The sequence below is a fragment of the Euwallacea fornicatus genome, chromosome 1, assembly GCF_040115645.1.
Source record: "Euwallacea fornicatus isolate EFF26 chromosome 1, ASM4011564v1, whole genome shotgun sequence".
In the NCBI taxonomy this organism is placed as follows: Eukaryota; Metazoa; Arthropoda; class Insecta; order Coleoptera; family Curculionidae; genus Euwallacea; species Euwallacea fornicatus.
This window is the reverse complement of record NC_089541.1, coordinates 3,563,036-3,583,950: the sequence shown is the minus strand read 5'-3', so window position 1 is coordinate 3,583,950 and position 20,915 is coordinate 3,563,036. Positions and strand designations below refer to the sequence as shown.

The window sequence follows — 20,915 nt, the reverse complement described above, 5'->3', positions numbered from 1 at the left end:
ACAATGTGTTACAAATCATTAAAAGAAAAAGTTTAACTTGGTTTCCTAGCATTCCTGATTCAACTATAAGAGATTTTTCTAATTGAGAAATTATTAAATACAAAGTTTTGAAATCAACACTAGGAAATACAGAATGTGATGATATTATTGTTTAAAAAAAAGACACAAATGTATAACATTGTATTTTTTTCTAGGATGTTTCACAAAAATAAAGTACATTGCAAAATTTGAAATTGAGATGACATCTCAGATTTCAAAAAAGTTGTATCTTGAAAGCAATATATAATTTTGTGCTAATGCCAAATCTATGTTGTAGAGAGGAAGAAACTGAAAAAAAAGTAACCCCATTAATGGTTTTTAACTCTTAAACTTAGTTTTAGAGAATAACCAGGAACCCAGTTAGAAAAATATTCTTTTCACTTGAGGTGAATAAAACTAATATACCTACTTGTTATTCATTTCATTTTTACATTTGACTATTTTTGAGTACATCTATAATACAAAATTAGTAATTTTTGAGTGAAGAATAGCAGAATTGAAGGGATAAATCATAACTACCCAAGTTATATTCTATTTAAATTCACCTATAAATACAACTTTATCATAAAGTCATGCTAACACTTAAAGATTTAAAGTGACATTATTAAAACCTCTTGAAGCATAATCTGATGGCTTTGTCCTATCGGACAATTTAGGGTAACCAGGGTCACCAGGCAAAACAGCTGGCCTTGTTGAAAATAGCTTCCATCCAGTCTTCCTGTCCCATTCATTACTATGATATTTAAAGATATAATAGCCAGCATAAATCAAAACAATAGTCATTCCCGCTTTGGCAGTCAAATACCGCAAAACCGCGGCGTTTTCGGCTCCAACTATTGGGGTTAAAAAGTTCTGATACTGGTTTAGGGGGAATCTGTAAAATCTTCTGATTGGATTATGCGTTGCTTTGTAGATTTCTGGAACTACTCTGGGCTCGTTCGGGGAGAGTTCTTGATCTTTAAGCCATTGTTTCCGGAAAGCTCGTTCTGCATCGGTCATACCAAGAAGACGTTCCCTTTCCCTTACCAACCGTCCAGCTATTGCCATGGGCACTACACCCCCGGTGTCTGAAGCTTTACCCATTTTGTCAATAAGATTTTGCAATTTATTAGCTAGGTTTTTTTTAAATATTGTTATGAGAATTACGTAAGCTTCGTTTTGAGGCCCCTGAGAACGGAAATTTGTTTTGACAGATGGAAAAGAGTGTCAGAAATAGTTTTATTTTTAGGTTAAGTCTCAAATACAAGAAATAGTGTTTTCATATCTTTTTAAAGTAGAGAGTAAAATATGGCAATACTGCCGAGAAAATCTAATGATTATTATTGTTGAAATATCAAATGTCCACTGTTTATAATTTGGATATTCGCTTTATAAATATTAATTGCTAACATCATCTGTAATAACCATTTTTAGTAATTTTATTAAGAAATTTACGCCCTCTGTGCTTTTGATTTGAAAGCCTCAATTATCTAATTGAAGACAAACATATGATTGTCAATGCCACACTGACATTTACCTTAACCTGAAATGTAGAAATTTTTGGAGAAAAATCAACAAAAGCTGGTCAATAAAACGTTTTCTTCTCGTTTTCTTAGGGAAATTAAGAAGCTTTGCATTTTGTAACTTAAGTATACATTTCTATAAGTCCCTAATTATGACTGAGTCGACGGAGAACCCTCCGTCATTGAATGATAACAAGATCTTTGAGGCAGTTACCAATAATGATACAGCCCTTTTAAAGGCACTACTTACAGAAAACCCTCAAAATGTTAATGTTTTGGACGAGAACAACATGACACCTTTGCAGCATGCAGCTTATAAAGGGAGTAAAGAATTAGTACAGATTTTATTGGATCAGGTAAATCCCATACTGTAATGCAACTATGAGTATATTTCTTTAAACATGTAATCACCCCAATTTGCTTAATTACTCTGTGATTTTTTTTATCACCAAATATTATTTTATCAAAAAAGTCATGTATGTTTAAAATTAAAACAAATTTAATGTTATATTATATGTTAATTTTTTGTTGGTATCCAACCTTGTTAACTATAATTAAGTTATTTTCAAATCAGGATTGTTAAGAAATTTTAGGAGTGCTATAATCTTGAGCCTCAGCATTAGACCAAATGGCACGTCAGCATTTTTAAGTATAACAAGACCTAAGATTGGTCCAGCATTGTACCACCATTGGTCATCTTTGTATTTTATTTATTAAGTTGTTATCTTAATTTTGATAATCAAATATGTTTGTGATTCTGATCTAATTTAAGTTACTCAACCACAATAGGTCTTAGGTCAAAGTAGATGACTATTCCAATTCATCCAATTCAATAAAATGAGTTACCACTGTTATATTTCTCCTGTTAAAAATTTTTTGACAAAATAGCAAAGGTATTATTGTCTTGTTTTTACTTTAAACAAATCTAGTATCTCTAAATTTGAGTTATTTTAAGTTATCTCAACATCAAATTCACTAGATATGTACTTACATTTTAAATAATATTCAACTAACTTAAACCTCAGACTCTGCTATACAACTGACCTACATAGCTACCATTTTGAGCACTCTGGATTGGACCACTAATTTTAACAAAGCTGTTTTTCATATATAATATCTTACCTTAATTTAATTTTTGCTTTAAACCAGGGAGCAGAAGTCAAATTATGTGAACATCAACACAATTACACAGCCCTCCACTTTGCTGCATTATCTGGAAACACAGATGTGTGTCTATTACTCCTTCAAGCAGGTGCTAAATCGACCGAAACCAACACAGTGGGCAGAACTCCATCCCAGATGGCTGCATTTGTTGGTCATCATAATTGTGTCGCAATTATAAACAACTTTGTTCCAAAGGAAGACATTGAATACTATACCCATCCTCATGGCATTCAAAGTTCTGCACCCTTACCACCCTTGTTATTAGAGAGCTTCCATAAATTTATCATGCAGATCAACATTCATCCCATAAAAGTCGTCATGAACATCCATAATTTTGTGGGCTTGCAAGACCATTTGCTTGAAGTTAAGAAAGTTTTGGAGCTTATGTGTGAGAAAGAAATGAAACGTACTGAGACCAATGAAGTTATGTCCTTTAAGTTTCATTATTTGGGGTATATCGTTGGAGAAGTCTGCAAGTTGAAAGAGAGACAGAGCATAAAAAAAGATGAAACTGCTGATACTGAGAAGAAAGCAGATATTACTGAAGCTTTTGCTAGGAAATTGTTAAAACCAGGTGGAAAATTATTTTTATTTGTGTCTAGAATTGAGGATTAACATAATTATCTTACAGGAAAAGATGACCACCTAGAACTCATGGATGCCTTTCTCAAAGAATGTATCCGTGAATTCCCATTTAGGGATAGCACCCTCTTTCGCCAAATGGTGACAACCCTTTCAGGGGATGAAGCGCCTTCCGCGTTATTTGTAATCAATTCAGTTATTAATGGGCAAAGAGGATTTGTCGACAATATCCCATATTGCAATACATGTGGAGAGGAGAAACCTGCTAAGAAATGCTCGAAATGTAAAGTGGTCCAATACTGTGATAGGAACTGTCAAAGACTGCATTGGACCTGGCATAAAAAGTCTTGCGCAAGGCTTAGTCAAGAAGGGGGAGGTGCGGAACTAATTAAACAAAATAAGGAAATAGACATGAAGGAATTGCATACATTTTTGTCTAAGAATTAAGTAAATAAATCATCGCTGTTAATTGTGGATTTAATGATTGAACTTGTAATTAAGAAGTATTTAATTTTTATGTGAGTGACATGGAATAAAGTGGCATGATAAAAAAATCGCAGTTTTATTGACTCCCATTAATACTGAAGGATTATTAAAAATTCGTATGTCTTGCAAGTTGTAAAGCTAGAAAGCTTATTTAGCAGGAGACACATAAATACCTTTTTATTTCAGTGTGCTTGCCGGTTTTTGAATAAATGAATACTAAAACATATAACTGAACATATATTACTTAAAGAGAAAAAAATTCTACGGGAAATTAGCTAAGGCGTTCACAATGGCTGGTTGGAAACTCCTTTTGCTCAAACAATAGCAGAAAACGTTTAATAACAAGAAAGATGATAGTTACCAAGTGGGAAAACATAGAATTAATAATAGACAATACAAGAATAGAATAACTCTACGGTGAAATAAATTAGTATAATATCACAACTAGATACCTATTGTTCTATTTATTTACATTAGGTAATATATCTTTAAAATTTTTATTTTGAAAACCACTGGTAATATATGATATACCTTAACGATAAATTTCATTATATTATTAGAGATATGCTATAATACGAATATGTCTGTTACATTATGTTTTTACTAAAATATAATAGTGTCATTATCTAAGTATTAATTCGTTAATAAAAAAACGGGGGAAAATCAAATGGCTGTTTGATCTTCCGCCCTCTATACGATTATATAAAGTCAATTCTCAAAAGTACAAAAATTTTCTATAAAACGGTAATTCTACGGGACCAGTTCATGGTGTTTGCTTTCTCTAATTATTGTAACTGTACAACATTTCTTGGAAATAATTACATGCATATTGCTACCTAATACAATCTGTAAAAATACTGTTGTCCTAAATATATACTGCATTTTTGCACTATGTACATAAATATGTTGTTATTGGTATAATAAATTGATTAATATTGGTTGTTTATATCGTGGCCTTATGGGTACATTTACAACGAGAGAATATACTTTTTGTTCCTTTTTTCGAATTTATACCCATACCTCATAAGAAAGCTTAAAAATCCAACATAACGTGCTACGTTTAAGTATTGACAGCAGTAGTTCTTACCAACCAAACTGTCAATTTTCTTGCCATAAATATCGAGTGTTTGTATCACCTATGGTTGTGTTAAGTATCATTTCCCTTCACGCAGCGCATAGATATTTGAATGGGGACTCAACAGAAGCGAAGGCAGTCTCTCATTGAGCCTCGGAAAGTTAAATGTTCCGAAATAAATTTTCATTCATCAGGTAGATACATATCACAACCAAACTTATCATTTTTAAATAAGCATTTGGAGCGCATATACCTAGAACCTAGGATTATAGGTGTAAATGAAAATATCTATTTGTATATTGTTATTAGTACATAGGAAGACAGGTACACGATTTTACAAAGTAAATAATTACTAGATTTAAATTATTTTATTTATATCTGCTCTCAATAAGTTTTTTTAATCACTAAATAATTTTATACCGACACTTAGTAAGCTAATTTTTGCTAAGTATAATTTTAATTGTGCTTTTAGCATTTTTTTTAGTTAATTAATGATCTTACCCTTTAAAGTTCATATATTAAAAAAACTTAACTTAAACGGTTAAACATAATATTCAGTAAATTTACACAATTTTTTATCTCAAACTTCGACCGGTCGCTGTTCAGTCGGAGTTTGAGCCGTTGAAGATAACCGCACTTGATTGCTGTCCGATTGTACCACTCCATTCGATTGACTGTTCACTTGGGTGTCTTGCCATGGTGTCGTTAGCTTTTTTAGGCGCTTAAGGATCGAGAAAAAGCATTTTTTTTATCAGTTTTCCTCATCATCATTATTCATTGATATAAAAAAAATCCACATCTGCGCCTATAGTAATAATGCCTAATACCGTCCTTTAATTTTGGGAATAGTGGCTCTGTCGTTTTACTCTGGCCAACACTCATCTAGACATATGAGTCTCATAAGTTTCCTACTTGTGACTTTAAGGAGAATTGATTTATCAATGCTTGAAACAGGAGTAATTAGTCTCTAGGACCTTCGAAGCAAAGGTGTAGGCTTACGAAGCTGGCAAATCAACGAAGGGTTGTTCCACACAACCTTGTGCGCAGGGCGGAGGGGGTTTTTGCACATAAGAAAGAGTCCATGGGATTCATTCTCCATATACAAGGGACATTTGATAATGTTTCCTTCAAGTGAAAGCATTTGAGAGTGCTGTTTTTCGACATAATATAAGCTAACTATTTACCAATTAAAATTCAGATTTTGACAGACTTAGATCATAATTTAGTGAACTTTCAACAATTCCTAGACTTCAACTTTATACAGGCTGTTTTTTATAGAAATAACCTGAACCTGACTGAACGTTCCAAACTCATATTTTTTCAACTTATAACAGCCACAACTAATTGGTTCTGATCACAAACACAAAAAATTTCGGTTGTTTGAAAACTCTGTCTCGTCATCGCTTTGGTATAAATTCGTGCGTACCCAGAAAACACGTTGACACTTACCTTCGCACAACATCCAGGCGTAATTAAAAACTGAATAATTGCCACTGCTGGAATCATAATCACTGACGAAGCTGTAATACCCCAGCCCAGAATGTTCGCCCACGTGGGATAGACGTAATTTTCATAAGTGAGTGGTTCGTAAAACCACAGACCGTAAGAAATGATGAAAAGCAGGAAAACTGGGGCTGCAAACTTCCAGCAAAACCTCCAGTATAAACCCGGCCGAAAGCCGATCATGTCTTCGATGTCATCACAAAACCTTTGGGTCCCTGCAAATGGAGGTCCCTGCTGCTTGAAATTTATCAGTTTTAGAGGTAAAGACTCACCGTAAATCCAGGATACAACAACAGTTTCGAAGAAAACAGCGAACAGCATTGAATATCCTGCAGCGTAACGGTCCAGCAGCTGGAAGAAATAGAATCCTCCTTGGGAACAGGAAGCCAAACCTACGCAAAAGTACAACGAGAATAAACCCGCTACAAATATCTCCCTGTTACGTCCGATTTTTGGGAATTCGTCGCTTAGTGCTGTGATGATAGCTTCAGAGCCACCAAACTAAAAAAAAAATTGCTTAATCGACGAGGGAATATTAAAAGGTAACTATTACCGAGCTATCTAATCCTAAAGTAAGCAACATCATAAAGAAAATAAGCGCCCAAAATATGCTCCCAGGCATTGTAGCTATGGCTGCTGGATACACGATGAACACAAGGCCTGGTCCCTCTGTGGCAACTTCGGTGATTGATCTTCCAGTAGCATGAGCCATGTAACCCAAAACGGAAAATATGACGAAACCTGACACAAAGCTGGTTGCTGAGTTGATGAAGCTTGTCAGTAAAGCATCCCTATGGTTTATTAATTTTTTGAATTTGAGTTTTATTTGATAATACTCACAAACTTACTTATAAACGTTGTTGTGATATTCGTTATATGATGCGTAGGCCAGAAGAACCCCAAAACCTGGCCCTAGTGAGAAAAAGACTTGCGTCGCTGCATCGACCCATACCTAAGCGCATACTATTATTACCACATAGATTACTGCGATAGTCATAAGGTAAGATTATTTTCCTGAATTTTCTGAAATTATTAAAAATTCACTTTCTTACGGACCTTTTTCTTCCCACTCCGGATACATGTCCAAGGGTTGATATTTGTTTATTTTTGCAAAAATAATTTGAATACGTTGGGTCTAACAGAATTTTACGCATTTCATCTGTTTGTGAAAGTTTTTAATTTCCAAAAAGTATTAGTTGCAGAAATTTAAATGAACAGTGAGGTACAGTTGTAAAAACAAGTGGAAATTCGCGTACTACTATTCTTGCCGGTATGTATCAAAATGTTTTACGAATAATCTTCATATGCGTTACACTAGATTACAGAAAAAAGGCTGAATACAAAAATGTAAATATCCAAAATGGCGTCTATAAAAAGAAACAAGGTTGATAATGGTGGTCGAAAATCGAAACGTCGGGTCTTACATATGACACTCACGTGTTACGCAAAAGGAAAAGTTGCAATGATGAAGCGTTTATCTTTTTGAATAAGAAAGAAAAAATGAAAACGTTTTTCCAAAATTTGTTTTTTTTTCGAATATCTCTGAAGATCATCATAATTTTCTAGATATCGAAAGGGTATATTTTTAAGCTACAAATTACGCAACTTTGCCGCAATTCAGCGAATTTCGCATCTTTTATGGTTACCCAGATTCTCACATGCTTGAACTCCAGAAATGGAGAAATGGATGAACTCCAGAAATGGATAATTTGTTCGTTTAGTACTGGGGCAGAAATGTATCCGATGTGGGAATTTGTGTAAGTTTTCTGACGCGGGAAGACGAAGGTTAAAAACAAATCTGTTTACCCCCGCAGAAGATATAACATTAAAATTTGGCTTCAAATAGTACTTGATGCCTTCGGCCGATCCCGGCAAGGTAATGCCTCGTATGAACAGAATCAAAAGCACCACATATGGAAATAGGGCTGTAAACCACACCACTTTTCCAGAAGTTGAAATTCCCTTCCACAGGGAGAAGTAACAGATTGCGTAGACTGCCAAAAGGCATAGAGCTGTGTCCCATTTTATCGCTCCCAAGTCATGGAGACCTTCGCTTTTGTGCAGTTCTAAAATTGCGCGGCTGAAATGAAAGATATGAATGAACGAAACGTCTTGCCAAATTTCAGGCAAAAATTACTTAAAATATTCCGATGCAGCTGAAGCTAATGTGTCACTGTTGTTTTGAGCGTAACTGGCGTTCCTAGCTTCCAAATCAAACTAGAAATTTCGGTAAAAGGTTTTTGTATTAATGGCAAATAAGTATAGTTCTATACGTACAGGCCTGCAATTAGGGGTGTTCCATTCGTTGTCACAAGTTGTCCAAGGGAGTAAACTGGTGAATGAAGCGAAGAAAAATCGAAGGGCCCAAGCGATGATAACATTGTAGTAGAAGTCAACGTAAAAGGCGATTAAAACTACTGCATAACCGATTCCTGCAGAGAAACGAGCACAGTAAAATTTAAAAAACTGGACGACTGCCTGATTTACGTTATGAAGGCATAAGAAGCTTTGTATTACATACTTATAAAATGTCACTGAATCTTACCGATTCTCCACGTGAAAAAAAGCAACGAAATGTTAAAGATGAAAATCCGCAAGAGTCATTTTTATTCTCTATTCGAGTGAGGACGTTAAAAGGTTTAAAAGCATATTTTACGGCACTCAGACCTGGCATTAAATTCGAGGAAATGGGACGGCATAAAAGTGACCGCTTTTCCATCACTTTAACTTATAAAAAGCTTAAATCACTGAGTAGAAGGTATTTATTAAGTGTTTTCACATATGAACGAAAACAGCCCTTAGTTTGAGAAGCATAAATTATGCTATCATGAGTGATGATTTCTCCCAAGTCGGCCTCAATTCTTTACACAAATATGAAAGGTACACGAGCGATAAAAATTACTGTATATGCAGTAATCATAGTATTTATACGCGGCTGGGCGAGAGTTCGGAATAAAATTATTAACTTTTCCTGAAATACGTAAATTGATTTTGAGGTGTAGATATTTTTTGGCAATAAAATTGATTATTTTCCTTCAACCCCTTAATTGCAATCCTACTCGCCTTTTTTTTTAATGGAAACATGTTGTGTGTAGCCTCGTTGAAAAGTTCATGAAAAATGGAATCCTATCATACCCTTTTTTCCTTTTAGATATGTGGTTATTGGGATATAAAAAAAACTTTTAAAAACACAAAAATTACGAACATCTTAGTCCTATCTACAGGTTATTTAACGCAGCAGATACTGAAAATGTCGTCTACTGTTTACGTAACAGGCTCCCCGACGATGATAAATCCCATCTAAAAATTAATATCAATATGTTTATACATTAAAATGGAACAAAAAATTTATTGTTTATCGAGGCAATAAACTTGACAGAAAAATGTAGCAATTTTTTTCAACTTTTGTAATACATCTTCATGTGTTGAATACCACTTTGCTTGTTTATTTATTTGTAACTTTTTTGTTTTTAAACGAGTTTTTTTTTAATTTCCTAATAACTACACAACAAAAAGAAAAAAGCGATATGGCAAGATTCCATTTTCACGAGCTTTTCGACGAAACCAAACACGAAAAATGTTTCCATTAAAAAAAAGGTGAGTAGGATTGCAACTAAGGGGTTGAAGGAAAATATTTTATTTTATTGGCAAAAAATACGTATAACTCAAAATCAACTCACGTGTTTCAACGTTTCTTTTTTAAGTCACTCGTTGATAGGATATTAATTTTATTCCGAATTTTCGCCCAGTTTTTTTACATACAATGGCTTACAGCTTAAGTATTACGGATCTATACCGGACGCGTAGCGTGACTATAGGCCGAGACGCTTTAGAAATCTTCATAGTCGAAAGCCACCGAAATGTCCACTTCTTTTCAGAAACAATCAAGCTGTGGGATTAGATTAATGTCAAGAATATCAAAATTGGAATGGAATTGATTGGGCTACAGTTTTATTCACTGAGGAATCCATATTTGGATTTCACCCAGATTCTCATCCAATAAAAGTGTAAAGACGGTCTGGAACTGTTGAATGTGTACGACATATCTAGGAAGCCCATTCATATCGAGGTGGTACCATAACGATATGGGCCGGAATAATGATTGACGGCAGAACCGACCTCGTTTTTCAACATCAATTCCTAACAGCTCGACGGTACATCGTTACCATTCTTGGCCCCAGAGTCCGTTCATTTGCTGGTGCTGTTGCCAAAACTTTCGCCTTCTGCACGATAATGCTCGTCCATATGTCCCAGGTATTCTGATAGATTGGTTGACCAATGAAGGTATCGTGGCATTGCCATGCCCAGTACAATCGTCAGATCTGAGCCTAATTGAACAGCTCTGGGACATGCTTCAAAGAAGAGTTTTGCCATATAAGTCCAACGTTCACGGTGCCTTTCCTTTTTGAGAGCTGCTACTATTAGAAGGATAGGGAAGGCTACCATAAGCGGAAGTTAACGATGTCATTTTGAATATGGACGACAAAATTAGGACAGTAATTATAAACCGCGGAGGCCATACTTTGTATTAGACTTAATCGTTTTTGGTGGTTGAAAACGTTTTGTTAAGTTAAAAGTAGGGCGTTTTTACTTATATTTACAAATTACTAATAAGTCTATATAATTTAGAAATCTATCGAAAAAAAGCTTAGTTTTGTTGTATATTCAATACTTTTTAACTATATAAATGCTTAATTTTATTTTACAATTAATTTCGGAACTTTAATTTACTTATAAAAATACTTTTAGATTTTTCTGATGTGCGTATTTTCATTGCGGTAACGCTCGAAAATGGACTGCGCAGTTGATGGACATCCACATATTTACCATTTTGGTCTTGTCCCTTTGGCTGTATCCATGTCGGTAATAGATTAGAATTTAGTTTATTTCACTAACCATCGTTTAAAGGTCCATTCTTATGAAATTTCGTTTAACTAATTGAAATATTGCTTTGAAATATCAAATTAAGTAAGAACAACTTCGCTAAATTAAATTGACACATGTGACGTAATTTTTTCGTAACTGCAACATTTAAGCTGTGACACTTAAATCGCACGTAAAATTCAATAAATAAAATTATTGTTACTTATGAATGACATATTTAAGTGAAATATCAACCAATACGGTTTAAGAAGACTGATGTTAATTTAATATCAATCAGTAAATTGTTTTTCCAAATACATATCATACCGTTAGGACAGATTAGTGTTTTCCAATGCGGACTGCGTCATTTAAGGTGTGTGCCAGTGAATGTGTATCTGCTCTACGGTGCGACGTCCAGTTGACGTCTTAATGATGGACAACAATGGATGACCAAGTTCTTTTAAAGGGTAAGCAGTCATATAACAAATGCATAAATACTCATCATGACTTCAACACATTGATTTTGGCATACGAAATAATCTACATAAAAGCAGATAACGACGGCTCATTATTATTATTAAGTATTATTAAATGTAAATGACAGAATCTTCTCTGGCGAGGTAAACTGCTAACTTTTTCAATCCCTCCGCACTTACGCGGATAATCGCCTGCTTTTGAAGCTCAAAAGAGCTGGGAATGGCTGACTTCCTTCCGCAGATTTCTGGAAGAACATAATAATTGACTCGAAACCCGTTGACTTTGGCTTTTCCTTTATAGACTTGTGGATTTGTGCCCTTTTCACTTCTTATGCTGCGGCAGAGTGAAGGATTGTTTTTATATAGGAGACCTCTGCGATATTTAGTAATCGATAAAATAACGTTTTGTAGTTATCTAGAGCAGCTAAGTATCTACTTTAAGAGTCTGACGAGAAGATAAATTTAAGGAAATACACATGCACAGAACCATCCAAAAAATTGATAAAATGCTCGAGAACAAGCAATGAAAATCTCATTAGAAAAATCATTAGCAGATATGTGTTACTATATATTTTTTTTCGCTATAAAACTAGGTCCATACCTTTAAAAAGTGGACATAATCGACCCCAACACGTAATAGCGCCCTTTCTGTTGTACTGTCCTAATGCTAATTCCATATAGAACAGTGGTATTCCTCCGACGATCAACATAATGCAGTATGGAACTAAGAACGCACCTATAACAAAAACACAAGAATTTCAATGAGCGTTACATTAAATAGAATTATTGCTAAACCCTGTATCATATTTTTAAAAGCTGAGGCAAAGGAGGCACCACCAGGAAAAAAATTTTTCCCCGCCAATTTAATTTTCTATGCAATTCAACTAATTTAACTTATTTTCTCTGCTTTACCAATCGGGTATATTTGATTTCTTGTACTTGTCTAATAAAGTTCTGCATTATCCCACATAAGAAAATAGTTTTATAATTTTGACATTCGACGATAAAAACTTTATATTACTATTGTGTAGCGGTCACAACGATACAAACGTTTTAACTTTAACTCACAATAACTTATAAAACCTTAGTAAAACTTACTATGTTATAAGTATTTTCCATTATTATAAAAATATTTTTATATGCTATTGCATCTTATAAAAAATCTTAGCTCGCCATGATATACAGATATTTTTCTTCCGTGTAAACTAAGGCCAGCGACAGTTGTCAAATTTGACATATAAATGATGATATTCAGCAAATATCTAATTTGAATAGTTTTTAGTCGAAATACTATGGGTAAAAAATGTCATTATACGACAGATATGCGAAACGGGATTTTAACACTTAAAAATGAAGGAAAAAGTTATACATTTATTCAAAATGCATTAAAATGTTCCGCCAAAATGATTAGCAATGCCGTAAAAATTGTAGAAAAACCGGAAACGCGTGGTAGAAGAAGAAAAACAACATCAATAGATGATAAACGAGTACGGAAGGTAGCGAAAGTGTCTCCTTTCTTAACATCTAAACAAATCAAAACACAAATTGGAGTTAACGTGATCACTTTTACAGTACGGAGGTGATTGGCTCAAGCAAATTTATATGGAAGAAGTTCAAGGCAAGTTCTTAAACTAACTGACAGACAGATCTTTAACTGCCTAAAATTTGTAAAAGAGCATACCCTTTGACCCCGTCTAGATGAAGGAATATCCTTTGGTCAAAAATTGTTCTTTTTGGTTCTGCTGGACATAGGTAATATGTTAGAAGACCGCCACAATCTGCATATAACCCAAACTATACTCTGAAAACAATAAAATACGGTACTGTGGAGATCATGAATCAAGTTGAATATGTTGATATTCTGGAAAATGTAATGGTTCCGTATATCCATGACAATATGTCCATCAGATGGATCTTTATGCAGGATAATGATTCTAAACATACGAGTAGAAGTTAGCTGACAATAGAGTTGAGGTTTTGAAGTGGCCTACTCAATCTCTAGACTTTAACCCTATTGCGGATTTATGGATAGCTGTTAAAAAGGAAGTTTCTGCAGCAAAACCAACTAATAATGAAGATCTGTGGAAAATTGTCCAGGACACTTGGAATACGATTCTAGTTGAGAGGTGTCAACGCTTAATCGACTCAATGCCGAGGAGATATTTGGCTGATATTGCCCAAAAGGATGACAATACAAAGTATTAATATTACTTTATTTAAATGCTTTTTTTTTCAATTTTAACACTTTCCTTTTCATTCGCTCCCCCTTTTAAGAAAGACTGCTATTTTGTGGAATATTTATTTTTGACAAAAAAATGTAATTTCTTTTCTAATATGAATAAAAGTTTTTTTTTCACTTGCTTTGCCTTTCCTTGCATAATTAGTCAAGTTTTATGTTTCTTAGAAAAAAACAAGAAATTATTGAAAGTTGAACTAAAGAATTTTCTTAAAAACTAACTGCACACTGCTATTATTTTGCACACGGCTGTATATCTGCTACAAAGCTGTCACTCTGTAAAGCAAAGAATGATCGGAACCTGTCAATATTTAAACGTTCGCATTTTCCCTGTACTGTGGTTTAACCCTTTTGGAGATCATCCGCAGAGATGTTGAGACCACAGAGGATAGTACTATTCGTCACTAACACTCCCACGTTGCGTCGCCGATGGTCCTCTTTGGATTTTAAAAATAATTCTTTTTTTTTTTAATTGTTTTTATTCAATCCGAATACATTATATTAAAAAAATATATATCTGCAACTGTTGGCCCCTTCAACTTTCTGAAATTAGTCCCACCTGTTACCAGGCCCAGGTAGTTGAACACCAATCCATAACGCATTACATCAATATAATGTAAATCCCCGATAATTCTAAATAAAATTAATCTGTAATTCCCCAACAATTTCTTCATCACGTACTTCATCCGAAGTTACAAACGTATCTGTCAATTCCACTAGCCGCTTCCCAATACCTTCTTCTCTGTGTCTGTGAAAACTCCTATCGAATTGAACTGGAACCTAATTTAAGGTTCAATGTATTTTTTTGTTTAATTATATTCTCCCAAAAAAATTACCCACTTTTTATAACAATATAGGAATTTTGCATCACTTTAGGTTGATAGTGATGATTGACACATGATAAGACCTATTAATACCAATGGTGCAATAAAGGCTATTAAGTGTGATAGAGTGTGCATTCCATCACGCTGCATTACTAATAAACGCAAAATACCCTAGGTCCTCGTAAATACGGCACCCTCCGGAATAGGCTTATTAAAATGTTCATATGCATAATGGCCGTCAGAGCATTTAGTAGGTTTTAAATATCGATTTCATAGGCCTTAAATTTTATTGTGGCGGTTGTGGATGTTTTTGCTAATTTGTAAAAAGAAGGAATGTTTAATCATGGTCAAAGTAAATTTCGATGTTTTTATAGGAAATCTCGGTAACTGTCGAAGATGAGCAAAAACGAATAGACCACTCGCGGTGTCTTTTGGAGGCAAATTTAGTAGTCCTTCAAAAATTTTTATCGTCATATTTTCGAGCTAGAAATACAAGTTCGATTTTGATCATTTAGTCGAAATCAATTTAGGTATCTTTAGAAAAAGTATTTTTTCTTTTCAAAACGATCTATGATATGTTGGAATTAGTATGGCTAAAGTGACCTTTACGTAAAAAAAACCTTATTATAGTCATAGCGGTTTACCCATTCATAACGCGCTTGGTTGGTTGTTTGTTTAATCAACAAATTTAAAAAAATATATATATTGATGAGGGAAAGATGTTGAAGTTTTTGTTCAAAGTAATAATAATTCCGACATTGTGTCCGAAATGCATTTCAATTCGTGCCCTAAAAGAAGACAAATCTGATAACTCAGGTTTAGGAAAAGATACAACTTGCATGTGGAAAATATCGAACAAAAACTTGAACGATCCCGAAGTAATGCTGAGCAGCGATCTCAGAGCATCCAGAGTAAAGAGAGGAGAGGGTGTTTTAATGGGTGTTCAGCTATAGCTTGCGTGTAAGTCCCATTACCAGACCGATTAAGATTGTATCATCAATGGTCTCCGGAAATATGTAACTCATTTCACCGACCCCTTATATACAAGAAAATAGCTTGAACGTTTACTTTAGAATTTTACCTACTAAAGACTGAAAGGTTACAAATTTTGTAGAAAGTTTTTTTTCGTAGTCATTAACGATCCTCAATATTGCAACTTCCTAGCCTTGGCTTGTTTTAAATGCGTCATAATCGGATGGATTTTCTTCCATTGTCAAAAAACTAAATTTTCGGATTCTAGTCTTTTAGAATACTGAGAAAGTATGTTTAATAAGTTATTAATTTGAGAAGAGAAATTTGAGAGTATTTTCCACATTTCAGACATGCATTTGTCTTACTATTAAGTTTACTGTTTATGTTCTTTTTGGTACACATTTTTCCTATGTTTCGAAGAGGTGACGAATTTGAGTCCTCTGTAAGAAGAGTAAAAGTTAATCACAATTAATTTTAACTCAGAATAGCACAATTCCACTAATCCAATAACCCACTCCAACTGGTGTGTGGGGCGATGTTCCCAAAAAATCAAACCAAGAATAAATAATGTTCTTAAAATTCATTTATGTATTTTTTGAATGTATATTTTTTAGAGTGCATCGGAAAAAAATATTTCTGCAAATTTGTCTTATTTTTAGCCGTATTATTTAAATTTGTAAAAAAATGGAGGTTGTTTTTGAAATTAAAAAATTAACTCCCCCTTCAGCCTACATGGGAGCCGGGTGGGAATCCAATTTTAATAACAATACGTTTTCCCCTCAGAGTGATTTTAATGATCAATGAATCAGCAGACTTGGTTCGGTGAATGGGCCTGCTAGATCTCCAGACCTTACTTTGCCGAAATTCTTGTTGTAGGAATATCTGAACGATCAACTTTGTAAAGATATGCCAATAAAACGTGAGGATATGATTCTGTGAATTATATACTCTTATGGTAATATTCCAGAAGCACACTTCGCAGACGTGAAGAGCCCTTTAAAACACGGTTAAATAAATGCATCGAAGTTCAGGGATTCAATTTTGAGCTTTTCCTTTAAATGAAAGTTATACAAAAATTCATATTATCATTCATTTTAAGGCAAATATTAACAAACTTTTCGGTAAATAATAAGCGAAAGAGAAACTGAATTTCCTTAATTACAGTATTTTCTAGTATCAATCGAAAAAAATGTTATCCGAATCTGTAAAAAAATGAAGGATGCCATTAGAAATTAAAAAGATCTTCCTCCACCTCCTCATCCCGCTAACTAGGGGGGGGGGGGTGGAGGGAATTCAATTTTCGTACCAATACATTTCCCCCTCAAAGTAATTAAATCTTCACACTAAACATTTCTTTATAAAATGCCTAGTATTCGTGATATTTCGGTATTCTAGGTTAAATATTACACCCTGTATATGCTCATATATCAGTCTCAAATAAAGAACATTTTAGTCATTTTTTAGATATAACTATAGCAAGTAATATATTCTAAGTATACGTTAATAAGCAGTGCTCATCTTCAAAGTGTGAGCAGCGTCAGTTAATTAGTTGAGGGTCGCTAAAGTGGGAATCGCTCGTAGCGGCTTCTTTCTCCCAATAATCACGTTATAACTCAATTTCCGGACCATTAGAGGCTCCTGTTTTAGTGACATGCAGATGAGAACACTTTAAACATGAAGGTGATAGTTTATTAAAGACATTAACTGCGAACTGTGCCAAGGCGATAGTTCGATCTAACGCTGCTATTGCAAAACTAATTTGATTTCAGAGCGTAGGGTAATAATAGTATAGGAAACTTACCACCTCCGTTTTTGAAACATAGGTAAGGAAATCGCCATACATTGGCCAAATCAACGGCGAACCCGATGACTGATAATAAAAAGTCCACTTTCTTGCCCCAGGTTTCGCGATGGTCTGCCGTCTGCATGTTGGGTAACCCCCGGAGGCGGTTCTGCGCCATGGTTTTACATGACGACATGGTGTTTTATGGGGTCGCTGTTTTCTTCCGCCGAAGGCAGCCTGTGGTCGTGGTGATGGTGTAAGAAGCTGCCCAAACTGAAAAAAATGAAAATAATTGTTTTTGAGGAGGTGCAAATAATAGTTCGAGAGTATCACAATAGTTCAACGAGTGGTTCTAAGAACTGCAAATAATCGAACGGATTCATTGTCAAAAATCAGCAGAACAAAGATAAGGTCTGGAATTGACAGGGAAAGGGAAAAATTTTAAAAATACATAAAGTGAGATCAAGTAAATCGTTCCGCGCAATTTGTAAATAAAAGTGCGCTTTCGCCAATTTCAATTTCGCCATTAATTAAGAGATTGCTGGGCTTTCGAACGTGGTTCTCGCTCCAGCCAATCCAGCTAGGTCCGCAAAAAGCCTGAAATTTTAATTCTCATCATGTTCTTCGCATAGAAAATTTTTTAATGGAACACTTGAATTTCTGATCCAATAATGCCAATTTTACTTTGTTATAACCGGAAATAAATCCACAGTCCTAATTACCTGGACCTCCATTAATAACCCAGTTGACGGATTTATTATTTACTCACTTATCCTGAAATATAATGAATGAGATTTGAAACGAATAGGGGGAATGACATGCCGTCCGATCCAGACCTCTTCATTCACGGACCGTGTTGGACAAGACCACTTCTCCCTGGATTATCGTCATCCATCAGCGAGGTTCGATGGGAAAACAGATTTAATTTGTTTTTAACGATACAATCACACACAATACACTTGATTTATTACCAGGTGAAGTGAAGGGGCCTACTCAGGGGGAGGGAAATTTATTGGTCGATGATGATGATGGTATATTCCTGGAAATAGCTCAAATTGAATACCTGATGTATATCACAAGGTGCTGTGACTTAATTACTGGTGGTCCTATTTGGATGTATCCCAAGCACTCGCGGCCCATCCTTGTATATGTATATTAAATTAGCTGATTTTGTCGCTATGAGTAATCGTTAATCTTTTTGGCACATAATGAGGCTTGATAGGTATAATCTACAGGGACATTTCAACAATCTCGTCATACATTTTACCCCCTGCATAACAACGTAAATAATGTAAATAAATGTGATACAATAAGAACGGCCATCGCGCATCTACAACCTCCGTTCAGTCCCAACAATTTAAGATAAAGTGCACAAAAGAAGTCTGAACGAAAATGTTTGCCGCTTTAGTTTATCTAAAATTGCAGTGGATTTTATGTTAAACACGACAAATTTCCAAAGATGCGACTTCAGTGGTCATTACGAGAAAACCGCTCTGGATTGAGAATTAGCTGTAACGCGGCATTGTTCCAATGGGTCTTTTCCTTTTCGCCATTTTCTTTTCTCCAAAGTATATTTGTGCTATATCTCTTATTTTCGCATGGACAAAACCCAGAATTTTACAGATTATTAATTTATACTCACTAAACATTTTCTTCTGCCCGATTTTTTACACAGTGTTTCTTGCCTGAATCTCCGCCACCACGATACTAAGTATTTTCAGGCTAAATAAGCTCAGTAATCTTAAAAACAGTATAACGGTCAATCAAGGAGAGTGCGTGGGACTAGGAAGTATCCTTATTAAAAAACAAATCTCCAGGGCTATTAATGTGAAATTAAATTAACTTTTATATGGAACGAAAAATTGTAAACGGACACAAATGCAAGGCAGAATAGATGCGGTTGTAATTGAATAGAAAAATTGCGGACTGGGAGTTTTTTTTATTTCAGTTAGATTTTATGAAATTAGATAAATATATCGATCAATCTATTCAATCGATGGTTTGAATAGACATAAAGGTACCAACCTTATCAAAAAAACTATATCAATTCTCAGTTGTTCATTGATTTTTCGTGTTGCGACTAACTAATACGTACTAATTTTATTCGAAAATTTCTTTAAAAAAAGACAAACAGTTTTTGGCTTTATATTCTTACATCTTTGAATTTCTTGATTGAGTAGAAAACTCTTGGTATTTTTAATGCCTCTCACCACTTTCAAGTTGTTTTCAGATCCATTTGAGACGAAGGACAACTTTTTGTGCCAGCTATTTTCATCTCTGTCATCATCATTTTCTCGTTAATCTACCAAAAATGTGATCGATTTTTTTTTTGAGGCAAGTTTCGAAAAACACAAAAACGGTGAAAGATGCAAAGAGAATACAGGAGACCACAAAACTTACACATAACACGGGCTATATACGTTTTTTGAATAAACCGTCAATAGCACATAGCTAAACCAAATCCAAATTCAAAATTAATTAATTATTTTTCTGAAATCCAGGAAACGTTATGCTTGTTCAGTAGTAACAAGAATAGTATGAATTTCCATATTCACATACTGGACACGATCATCTAAAAAATTCGTATACTGTTTTTCGGAACTTTTCGAAATTTTCTTCACTTGTTCACTTTATTTCTTATATAGTTTCATGGAGTTAGAAACTAATATGTAGAGTGTCGTTTCATACATAAAACATTATTTTCTGCCCATTTATGAGCGCCCAAACTGTTCAAAATATCTAATAAAATTTGAATAAAAAGGTTGCGCAATGTTGTAATCCTTTCGCATTTATAGTTACACACTGTAGATGGAAGTACATCTTGATAACTTTTATAAAATATTACACACTGTATATACAAAAGAAAACTTACCAGCGATATATTCTTGGCATCTCTGGCTAACGCCACAAGATATATATCAGATGGAAACTGGAGTCTGCTTGGCCCATGCGGACTGTTGATAGAAAAGGCAACTTCTGAACGTGCGTCGGTAGAACAGTGAAACAAGAAGACCCGTCACGACGTCGATCGGCGTCGCATGCGTAGCCCAAGAACCATCCTCCGGAGGACTCTTAACTTCTTCCGGCGATTTGATTTGCGGGATTTTGAAGTACTCCCGCCCCTTTTCAAAGAACGCGAAAATTCCGAAATCATTTCGCAATCTTATAGGAAGGAGTAATAATGATATTAGTGAAGTCTGCAACGATAAGGGAGAAAACGTAGGCATAGTACATTATATAGGTTTAGCACGTGTAATAATTGGGTTTCGGGTGTAGTATTATCGGCATAAGTATTGCTTCGAAGATAAGAAAAATGCTTTTGGTGATAGCTTTTAAGAGTCGAGATTTCATTATTAGTGTAACAGGTAAGGAAGGTACAGAAGAATATACACTATGCATACTTGCGCGTA

General features: G+C 34.6%; 3 protein-coding genes across 3 annotated transcripts; 1 reads left to right on the top strand and 2 right to left on the bottom strand.

The window, feature by feature from the left end:
* Window positions 1-445: 445 nt before the first annotated feature.
* ND-B17 (NADH dehydrogenase (ubiquinone) B17 subunit) lies at window positions 446-1,321 on the bottom strand. The gene has a single exon (XM_066290556.1). It carries the CDS (start codon window positions 1,120-1,122, stop codon window positions 622-624), a length of 501 nt encoding a protein of 166 aa, XP_066146653.1. The 5' UTR covers window positions 1,123-1,321; the 3' UTR covers window positions 446-621.
* Window positions 1,322-1,541: 220 nt separating this feature from the next.
* LOC136343651 (ankyrin repeat and MYND domain-containing protein 2) lies at window positions 1,542-3,841 on the top strand. The gene is made up of 3 exons (XM_066290521.1): window positions 1,542-1,897; window positions 2,691-3,279; window positions 3,337-3,841. Exons 1-3 carry the CDS (start codon window positions 1,694-1,696, stop codon window positions 3,732-3,734), a joined length of 1,191 nt encoding a protein of 396 aa, XP_066146618.1. The 5' UTR covers window positions 1,542-1,693; the 3' UTR covers window positions 3,735-3,841.
* A 156-nt stretch (window positions 3,842-3,997) lies between these two features.
* On the bottom strand, window positions 3,998-20,489 carry DAT (Sodium-dependent dopamine transporter). The gene is made up of 11 exons (XM_066302716.1): window positions 20,378-20,489; window positions 17,524-17,778; window positions 12,292-12,426; window positions 8,629-8,783; window positions 8,489-8,568; window positions 8,158-8,431; window positions 7,200-7,303; window positions 6,905-7,142; window positions 6,624-6,852; window positions 6,298-6,566; window positions 3,998-5,569 (listed from the first exon to the last, which is right to left on the bottom strand). Exons 2-11 carry the CDS (start codon window positions 17,699-17,701, stop codon window positions 5,429-5,431), a joined length of 1,803 nt encoding a protein of 600 aa, XP_066158813.1. The 5' UTR covers window positions 17,702-17,778; window positions 20,378-20,489; the 3' UTR covers window positions 3,998-5,428.
* Window positions 20,490-20,915: the final 426 nt, after the last annotated feature.

Bases quoted from the DNA above. Each gene is read 5' to 3' on its own strand.
- DAT (XM_066302716.1), bottom strand. From the start codon at position 17,701: ATGTCGTCATGTAAAACCATGGCGCAGAACCGCCTCCGGGGGTTACCC. The intron at 7,143-7,199 runs GTAAGTTTGTGA...AATAAACCATAG, and splicing joins TATCACAACAACGTTTATAA to GGATGCTTTACTGACAAGCT. The intron at 6,567-6,623 runs GTGAGTCTTTAC...CTCCATTTGCAG, and splicing joins TGTTGTATCCTGGATTTACG to GGACCCAAAGGTTTTGTGAT.
- ND-B17 (XM_066290556.1), bottom strand. From the start codon at position 1,122: ATGGGTAAAGCTTCAGACACCGGGGGTGTAGTGCCCATGGCAATAGCT.
- LOC136343651 (XM_066290521.1), top strand. From the start codon at position 1,694: ATGACTGAGTCGACGGAGAACCCTCCGTCATTGAATGATAACAAGATC. The intron at 1,898-2,690 runs GTAAATCCCATA...GCTTTAAACCAG, and splicing joins TACAGATTTTATTGGATCAG to GGAGCAGAAGTCAAATTATG. The intron at 3,280-3,336 runs GTGGAAAATTAT...ATTATCTTACAG, and splicing joins TAGGAAATTGTTAAAACCAG to GAAAAGATGACCACCTAGAA.